General features: G+C 46.9%; 1 protein-coding gene across 1 annotated transcript; it reads left to right on the top strand.

Annotated features, from left to right (window-relative positions):
• Nucleotides 1-5022: 5022 nt before the first annotated feature.
• Nucleotides 5023-9882, top strand: LOC125450510 (ferritin, middle subunit-like). Its single transcript, XM_059640668.1, has 5 exons — nucleotides 5023-5124; nucleotides 8306-8452; nucleotides 8870-8995; nucleotides 9444-9584; nucleotides 9769-9882. Exons 1-5 carry the CDS (start codon nucleotides 5023-5025, stop codon nucleotides 9880-9882), a joined length of 630 nt encoding a protein of 209 aa, XP_059496651.1.
• The last annotated feature ends 490 nt before the right edge of the window (nucleotides 9883-10372 follow it).

Raw genomic sequence — 10372 nt, forward strand, 5'->3', positions numbered from 1 at the left:
TATGATGAATACAGGTGCAGCTAAAATTTTCATTGCTTTCGAAAGAGAAAACACCCCTGTTTGGCCGAAAGAAAGACTTGACACCCACTTTCACAGAAACAGGGCTGTAGGATGCTTTATGTTCATGTCTAGTTTGCTAAGCAATAGCTTCCCTGTCAACCTCTGTCAACCTCCACCAACCGAGACTGATTGCTAAAGTCCACACAAATCACAAGTTGATGCCAATGTAAATTCTGTGCCAGCTGGCTCGGCTTGCCTCAACAAGAGCTTAAGGGAAGAGATCCAGCAGCGTCCCCTCTCTAGCCTTGTGGAGGAACCAGCAATGCTGGGAGCAATAAAATTAAACTTAGCAACTGGGATCTGACACACCTGGTCTATTCTGTTCAAATCAATGTTATTACTTTTTCCTGACAGTGCATCCTAGATTCACTCAGACCCAGTTGAGGTTCAAGCCAAGACCAGCCCTGTGGCCTCCTGATCCCCACCACCAACTGCCTGCCTCCGGACAGCCATCAGCAGTTACTCACAATGACCAGTTCATTTGTTCCTTCGCCTGAGGAACATGCGCTGCTCTCCCAGGCGATATGGATTAAATACCCATTGTAGCTCGACAAGAAAGCTCACAAGGGGGGAACCATTTCCCAGGAGTAATCCAAAGCTGTCCTAATGTGGCTTTGCTCCGTTTACTTCCTTGCTCTCTGCCAAGTCTTGGTCAAAAACCCCACCACGCCTAGTAATAAACTTCAGGCCAGCCAGCCCAGAGATGGGAATATTCAGCACAAGTCTGCTTGAAAAAATTCACCTGAACTGGATGCACTTAATGGCACCTACAGCAGGATAATAGTGACCTGGGAATAACACAGCAACGCTCCTGGTTAAATGCTGCCATTTGATTGGCTCTTGCTGCTCAAGCCAGCATTGAGCGCACTAAGCTGCTCCCTTGGTTCCTCTGAGCTTCCCCCACGGGGAGGGTTACTCCTGATGCAGGTTGATTTCACCCGATCACATTGAAGGAGCAGTGTGACTCAGGGAGGAGACCTGCAGATGCTGACTTTCCTGAATGGCTGCTTCCTTTATCTTTCGAGGTGTCAGAGATCGTGGTTTAGGGAGGGGGCTGTCAGAGACATCCTGGGGAATGTTTCAGGGAGCTTTGTAGCGAGTGCACACTGCAGCCTTCACTGAGGTGTGGGTCTTTAAGGCACTGAATGTATTTGTTCCACCACGTAGAGTTTTATTTTAAACCATCTTGAGTCTTGGGTGTAGAATCCCTGCAGTGCGGGAAGAGGTTGTTCAGCCCATTTAGTTTGCACTGATCCTCTGAAGAGGTTGTTCAGCCCATTTAGTCTGCACTGATCCTCTGAACAGCATCTTGTTCAGACACACCCTGCCTTCTTACGCCATCTTTCCCACGGCCAGTCCAAAATAAACTGCATGTCTTTGGACTGTGGGAAGAGGCCCACACAGGCACGGGGAGGATGTGCAGCCTCCACACGTGACTGAAATTGACCCCAGGTCCCTGGCACTATGAGGCAGTAATGCTGACCATTAAAATACCCTGCCATCCAAAAGTTACAAAAAACAGGAACACTCTGTTGCATAGAATTAGAGTGAATGACTCGTTTCTCACGGAAACAGACCCTTCGGTCCTACCTGTCCATGCTGACCAGATTTCCCAACCTGACATAGTCCCAAGATAATAAAATGTGAGGCTGGATGAACACAGCAGGCCAAGCAGCATCTCAGGAGCACAAAATCAGAGACGAAGGGTCTAGGCCCGAAACGTCAGCTTTTGTGCTCCTGAGATGCTGCTTGACCTGCTGTGTTCATCCAGCCTCACATGTTATTATCTTGGAATTCTCCAGCATCTGCAGTTCCCATTATCACTGACATTGTCCCACTTGTCTGCCTTTGGCCCATATCCTTCTACACCATTCCTTTCCATGCAAATCTCCAAATGTCACTTAAATGTTGTAATTCTAACTACCTCCACCACTGTCTCTGACAGCTCGTTCTAACAATGCACACCACCTTCTGTATGAAAATGTTGCCCCTCATGTCCCCATCAAATCTTACCCCTCTCCCCTCAAACCGATGCTCTCTAATTTTGGACCCCACCTGACCCTATCACAGCATGCTTTTTATATACAGTCAATCTTGAGTGTGCCAATGGCAAGGCTACATTTAGTGCTCAGCAACTGTTACACTTCAGGAGATGGTGATGAGCTGCTTATTGCAGTCCACCTGGTGTCGGAGAGACCGGAATGATGCTGCTGCTGTTGCTGAGGAGGGGCTTCTGGGATCTTCACTCACAAACACTGATATTATTCCAAGTCAGGATAGTGATGGATTTACTTGGAGCTGCTTCAGTGTCACTGGGGCGGCATTGAGCTGGAAAATTGCAAACTACTCCAGCATTATTCCCAACTTCAGTCTTATCGATGGTGAACAGACTCTGGAAAGTCTGAAGTAGAGTTATTCACAACAGAATTCCCAGACTCTGACTTGGTCTCAAAGCCATGAGCACATGAATTAGGATTGACCTCTGCCCATGGTTTCTTAGAAAATAGAACCTAGAACAGTGCAGCACAGTTCAGGCCCTTCAGCCCACGATGTTGTTTCGAACTTTTATCCTAAACCCAAGGACGATCTCACCTCCACTACCTTATATCCATATGCTTATCTAATAGCAGCTTAAAATCCCCTAACGAGGCTGACTCCACTGCACTCTCCGGCAATGCATTCCACGCCCCAGCCACTCTCTGAGTAAAGAACCTACCTCTGACATCCACCCTATATCTACCTCCACTCACTTCAAAACTATGCCCCCTCATAATAGCTAACTCCATCCTAGGAAAAAGTCTCTGGCTGTCATATCTGCCTATACTTATGATCATTTTGTACACCTCTATCAAGTCACCTCTCATCCTTTGTTCTGAAGAGAAAAGCCCTCGTTCTCTCAACCTTTCTTCGTAAGACCTTCCCTCCATTCCAAGCAACATCCTGGTAAATCTCCTCTGCACCTTTTCTAACACTTCTACATCTTTCCTGGAATGAGGTGACCAGAACTGGACACAATACTCCAGATGTGGCCGAACCAGGCTTTTGTATAGCTGGAGCATAACTTCACAGCTCTTGAAATCAATCCCTCTATGAATGAAAGCTAACACACCACATGCCTTCTTGACAACTCTATCCACCTGACTGGCAGCTTTCAGGGAACTGTGGACATGAACCCCGAGATCCATCTGCTCCTCCACACTGCCAAGAATCTTTCCGTTAACCCTGTGTTCTGCTTTAAAATTTGTCCTTCCAAAAGGAATCACTTCACGCTTTTCAGGGTTAAACTCTGTCTGCCACTTCTCAGCCCCGCTCGGCATCCTATCAATGTCCTTTTGTAACCTGGAACAGCCGTCCACACTATCCACAAGTCAAATCACCTTCGTATCTTCCAAAAACTTACTAATCCGCCATTCCACTCCTACATCCAAATCATTTACCAAAATCGTAAATAGAAGAGGACCCCGAACAGACCCTTGAGGTACACCACTCGTAACTGAGCGCCATGTTGAATATTTTCAGTCAACTGTCACCCATGTCTTCTATGGGTCAGCCAATTCTGAATCCAATCTGTCTCATTTCCCCCGTCACATGCCTCCTGACTTTCTGCATGAGCCTGCCATGGGGAACCTTATCAAACGCCTTACTTCAATCCATGTATCCCACATTCACTGATCTACCTTCATCCACACGTTTGGTCATCCCTTCAAAGAATTCAATCAGATTTGTGAGGCATGATGTACGCCTCACAAATCCACACTGGCCATCACAAATCATACTGTGCCTATCCAAGTGATCATTAATTCTGTTTCTTACAGCCCTTCCCATTAATTTGCCAACCACTGACATAAGACTAGCTGGCCTGTAATTTCCAGGGTTACCCCATTCCCTTTTTTGAACACATGAATAATATTCAAACTTGTCATTCAAAGCTAAAAGATAGCACTAGACTGCATCCTGCTTTTTGAAGCAGATATTGAGTGAAAGTAACTTGCTTCCACCAGTCTGTACATCAGTGCTGTGATCATACTCGAACTATCATTGGGGATCCTCAATTCCCAAAGCCTCACAGGCCACCAGTGCATGGGAGGCTGCTCCATTCAACGCAGTTGCTGAGCCATACATTCTACAGAATGTAATGTAAACAGGACCAGCCACTCTCCATTTGGAAACATGCTGGAGTTAAGCTCTCGATCTACTTCAAACAAATAAAAACCAAACTTTGCGATAGAAAGTTTGCATGTGCTATACATTTCCAGCAGCAATGTAGACAGGGAGGTGTGAGGTCTACTATGCAGGAGAGGCACTCAGCACATTTAGCACCTTGCTTTTCAAACTGCACTTCATGAACCCAACGTCAAGGAGATCACAGCAGATTCAGAATGGATCCACAAAGGAATGAGCTTCCTGTATGAGGTAACCCAAAAGCACATTGTTTCTGTCGCTGCACAGCAATAAGAAAATGTTTACTGTTAACAAAATCTGGCCATTTTTCAATGGGCTCCAACGCTGTTATTCAACAAGTACAAAGACTAATCCCTCAGAGTAACAAACTGACAGAATTCTGCCAATCTGTGATGAGTGTGTCTTAAGATATAATCTCAGATACAATCGTGAACTTTTAGAGTATATTTTATTGTCATTTTCACAGAGAAATATTTCCAGGATTTGCACTTGTGCAGGAGGTCAAAGGTCAGTCAGCAATTCCATCATCGACCAGTTGTCAATTCTGATCGTTTTCTGGATCCAATTCCCATCCTGCACTGATTGGACGTGGCAGCTGATCAATTGATTAACAAGAGTGATCGGCCATCACTGATGATGTCATTTCCTGCTCAAGAAAATAAAGGGCTGCTGCTCGAGTATAAAAATCTCCCAAGAGAGCGATGTTTATGGTGTTGTTGATCATCTTTCTAAGTTTGTTATTTGATTTTGGAGGAAAAGGAAAGCTATTTTCTTCATAAAATGGCCTCCCAGATCAGTCAGAACTATCACCAGGATTGTGAAGCTGCTGTCAACAAGCAGGTTAATGTGGAGCTCACTGCCTCCTATCTCTATCAGTCTTTGGTGAGTTTTGTCTTGATGGAGTTGAAATTAAATCTATTCTGCAAAAATGCGCTGATCCTCTTGTTTCTAATTAACTTCATAGTCTTGTAGATTTGAGGAGTTTAAGTTTGCACCTTTAAAAATCATTTTGGGATAAATGTAATGCCCTTTGGTGACAATGGATTTTGATATTGATGTGCAGTATCTAATTCACCAGCTGGGATTGAGTGATAGATGGAGGGCAAATTGTTCTGTCAATTATTTTACAATTTACTGCCAGGTCTCTGCCTGGTGGTAACTCGTTTTCCTCCCCAGAATTGACCAAACTTTACTAAAATTAGATGTAATGGTGTTGGGAGTTGTAGGCACCCCTTGGCTAGTCATCCTGTAACATTTTAATTTACCTTGATCACACTTAATTTGTGCTCTGATCCTAAATACACATGCCAGTTTCCATTCTGTGATGGAGAATGATGGCAGTGACTGGCTTCTCTGAGCATATGCACTTGTAACTTGCATTGAGGAGGCCTCAGATGTGGACTAGTTGGCTTTCTGCATTCTCAGTTCATGAATGGACTGTTAGTGGTCAGGAAGTCACTTGTTGTCCATTCCTCCAATAGATCAATACCCTCCTGTGAGTGCATGCACAGGGTGTCTGGAATAACCTGAGGTCTTCACTTCACCAAAAAAGGTGAAGAATTGGAGTTTCAAATTCCCACGGTATGGGAAATAGTGCCTTTCTCCAGGGAGCACTGTGCCTATGGCCTCTCAAAATGGCAGGCTATAATGGTTTGTAAATGTTGAAGCAGCTTTTGAAGGCTGCTAGATACCTGGTAGATAGTGGACACTGGGAGTGCATTCACTCACTCCCTTCAATGAGGTGGGCTGCTCTGTCCTGCATAGTGTCTACTTTGTGCATGTTGCAGCTCCACTTCTTGGGAAAAAGGGAGAATATTCATCCCTCCATGGGGCTTATGTCTGAGAAGCATTCTCTTCCCACTCTGAGGATGAAATCCCTGTACCCTTCCCTTTAGCAGGTGGGAACAGCTATCACCAATAAGCCTGTTGGGTCTTAACTGTTAGTGGTGTCCCATATCAATTGGGCAGCATGTGCCCAAACAACCTACTATTGTATATCTGTGAGATGCAGCTACCCGAGAAAAGCCAGAGAAATTTACATGACTGTTTTTTGACAAAAGAAACTTCTCAGCCTGATCAGTTGGAACTAGATAACCTGCTCTAACAAGGTGTAGAGCTGGATGAACACAGCAGGCCAAGCACCATCAGGGGGAGCAGGAAGGCTGATGTTTTGGGCCTGGACCCTTGAGAAATGGGGAGGGGAAGGGGTCCCTGAAATAGGAAGGGGTGGGGAGGTGAATGGATGAGGGATAAAGAAACAGGTGGTGAGGAGACTCCGGTCTGAGGTAAGGATGGAGCCAATCAAGTCAAGTGAGTTGAGTAGGCCTGTCCGTGGAGGTGGGGATGGGATTTGAGGTGGCGGGGGTCGGCGGGAGGTTGGGTGGTGTGGGGAAGTAGGTGGGAGGAAGGACGGACCAGTCGGGGAGGTGGGAACTAGCTGAGCTGTGATTGGGGGAAGGGAGATCTTTCAGCTTAAGTCCTCACTGATACCATTGGGCTGCAGGGTTCCCAAGCAGAATACAAGGTGCTGTTCCTGCAACCTTTGGGTGGCATTGGAGGCCCAGAATGAACATCAACTGTCCCCTCCTGCCCCTCTGAAGGGCAAGTATTTTGTGACTTGGAGGTGCAGCTGCTGGTCACGAGCCCAGCAGAGGCACTCCACAAAGTGGTGTCAAGCCTCTGCTCGGATTTCCTGATGTAGAGGAGGCCACATTAGGAGCAGTGGATACAGCATACCTCACTGCAGGTGTGTAGGTCCACTTCGTCTTGATGTGGAAGGTCTTGGGGCCTGGGATGAGGGGAGGTGTAGCACAATCTGTGTGGCAGGAAAAAAGCCCTGGCTAGTGGAATGTACAAGGGAATCAGTGGTCTCTCCAGAAGGCAGCTAAGGTTGGGGAGGTAAAACATGTCTTTGTCAGATTGTAGATTGTATAAGTGCCAGAGGATGATGCACTGGATCCTGGCATTGAGGTGGTACTGAAGGATGAGAGGATTCTGTTTTGGTTGTGTGAGGGATAAGATGCAAGACCGGTTGTGCTTTTCTTCCACTAAAGGGAAGTTACGCTCCCTCGGAAAACGAGGACATCTGGGATGCCCAGGAGTAGAATGCCTCCCCTCGGGGCTGGAGGTGAAGGAATTGGATTAGGGGATGGCGTTTTCCTTCCACAGGAAGGTGGGTAAGGTGTATTCTAGGTAGCTGTAGGAGTCAGTAGGTTTGAAATATATCAAAGATTGATCGACAAACTTAAGGTTGAGGTAGAAGGCTCTAATGAATTAGAGGAACCGTTCAAGCTCCTTTGTGGGATGTAATGGAGGAAGATGTGGAGTTTATGGCCCATCTCCCTGTAGAAGGATTGTTCCACAAATCCTAACAGAAGCAGGCACAGCCTGGACCCATGCAGATACCTATGGCCACCCCCTTCCTCTGTAGGAGGTGGGAGGAATTGAAGGAGAAGTTAGGGGTGAGGATGAGTTGGCTAGTGGACAAGGTTGTTGGTGAATGGGGACCAGTCAGACCTGCAGGATGAGAGAAGCAGAGGGCCTTAGGCTATCTCCATGGGGAATGGATGAGGTTGGAGGCTGTGGGTGGGAGGTCATCTCCAGTGAAGTTGTAAATGGACGAGGAGATGGTTTGGTGGTCAGGGGTGGAGTCATGATCAAGGGCGGGGTGGTAGGAGGTATCGGCTGCTCTTCCACACAAGTATATGTGGCACTCCAGCTCCTGGCATTTCCTTAAACCCTGTTCAGTCACAAACTTCTTCCAATTCTGATGGTGCTTAGAGTGGAAATGCTCTTCTCTCTACAGACAAGAACAGGCATGGTCAATTCACAGGTTTTGGTCAAGGAATTTCAAGTTTGCCTGGTTACCAGGAGGAGGCGAGGGTTGTTTTTGATGATCCTTGAACTGGAGCCACTGGCTAATTGGACAATGGTTCTCATCCACCTTGATGTATTTAAAAAAACATGTCATGTTTATTGACTTCTCAATTTGATTGAAGGCTAAACCAGTCATGTCTGGCACCAATTGCATGATGTTTAATGGTTGTAACTTGTTTTCTCCCAGATGTCCTACTTTGACCGGGATGATGTTGCCCTCCCCCATGTCTCCCAGTTCTTCCAAGATCAGTCCCAGGAGAAGCAGGAACATGCAGAGAAGCTGCTGAAATTCCAGAATCAGCGTGGAGGCAGAGTCCTCCTCCAGGATGTGAAGGCTGGTGTTGGGTTTTTGGGGTGGGGGGAGTTGGGTGGTAGAGAGTGGCTGCTCCTCAGGGATGGCACAGTGACTCGGTGTTTACCATGCATGCCTCAGTGCCAGGGATCCAAGTTTGATTCTTGGTTCTAGGCTCCAGTGAACGACTGGAGTTTACTTGTTCTTGCCATGTCCACATTGGCTTCACGGTTCAATGACGTGTGGGTTAGAAGGATTGCCATTTAAAATGCAGGGTTACAGGAATAAGGTGGGATTGTTCACAGAAGGGACTTGTAGCGACGAACGCAGTGGCTGTACCTGCTGATCGGGGATGAATAAAACGATGTAGTGACCTTTGTTATTGTCACCATGTGTCAAATAGCCTGTTCCCATGCTGCAGAGATTCTGAAGCTTACCTGTCCTTCTCTCCATCCCCAGAAGCCAGAGAGGGCTGAGTGGGGTAACAGCCTGCAGGCAATGCAGGTTGCCCTGGATCTGGAGAAGAATGTGAACCAGAGTTTGCTGGATCTACACCAACTCGCCACAGCCCAGACTGACCCTCATGTGAGCTTTCCCACCTCCTCGTTCTGATCACTGCTAGGCCCTCAGGGCAACACCTCATTGGTCTTTTGTAGATTAAAATTCACTGGGATACTTTGATCACAATATCATATCTGAACAGTATGTTCATTTAATCAACATTAAAACAGCTCAGCAATGAGCTGAAATGGGAATTTGGATTCAGTACCACGAGTGATGTTGGCCACTGAATTCACTTTCAGGGCCACTTGCAGTAGAATGATCATTGTCTGTCACAGTTCAGCTCGGCTCCACTTCACAAACAACAAGGTGCATCTGGAATGTTAGTGTCCTCACTGGCGCAACATCTAGATGTCAGTGGCTTTTCCAGCTGTCGAGAGCCAGTTATGGTGGGGTCTGTTTCGCAGTGGGAATTCTGAAAATTTCCTGGATCATGCAAATGTACCAAGTTGCCATAATTCCTCTGTTGCAGCTGTGTGACTTCCTGGAGACCCACTATTTGGATGAGGAGGTGGAGATCATCAAGCAACTTGGGGACTACATCACCAACCTGAAGCGCCTGGGAGCCCCTGAGAATGGGATGGGAGAGTACCTGTTTGACAGGCTCTCCCTGGAGGACAGCAGTTAGTGTGGCCTGGAGTACTGTCTGCTTGGTCTGAATGCATTCCCCACTTCACCCTGGGCAATCTGTCTCCTTCCAGGGAGAAGGGACTTGTAGCAAAGAATGTAATGGCTGTACCAGCTGAATGCAAATGAGTAAAATGATGTGTTTATCTTGGTTCTTGTCCATCATTCAGACAGCTGGACGCTGCAGGTTCTCACCAATAGGCCTATGGGAAGAGATATCAGGCTCTGCTTTCTGCCCAGGTGCAGGAAACAGCTCAGCTGGGACTGAGATGAGTTCAACCTGACTCGTATCCTCCCAATGGGCCCTGACATGACCAGCATATTCTGTTTTACATTTGCTGCCTTTATCTCATGTGGACACAGCCTAAAGTTACTGGGAGCCGGTGAAGGTTCAAACCAAGGCCAGTACTGGTGGGCTGAGACCTACCCTGCCTTGTTACAGCCTACTGTAGTTGACAGCACTGAACAGTTCATTCCTCTTGTTGTGGGAGTTAAATATGCTGCTACCCTGAAGGGATCTTGGTGTAATTACCCTTAGCCTCGAGTCAATTCTCCTAGGAGCATTCTGAAGCTGGCCTAATGTGGCTTTTGTCAGTTTACTTTCTCTGACCTGTTCCAACACCTTCATTGCTTTTCTCACCCCTCCCACCACCCCACTCCTAGCAATAAACTTCCACCCTGCCAGTCTACAGCTGGGAAAATTCAGCCCCAACATTGACAGCACCCATATTCCATGGAGTTAGCTCAGGAAATTATCTGGAACTGTTACATGCT

The sequence above is a fragment of the Stegostoma tigrinum genome, chromosome 38 (genome assembly GCF_030684315.1).
Source record: "Stegostoma tigrinum isolate sSteTig4 chromosome 38, sSteTig4.hap1, whole genome shotgun sequence".
Classification (NCBI taxonomy): domain Eukaryota; kingdom Metazoa; phylum Chordata; class Chondrichthyes; order Orectolobiformes; family Stegostomatidae; genus Stegostoma; species Stegostoma tigrinum.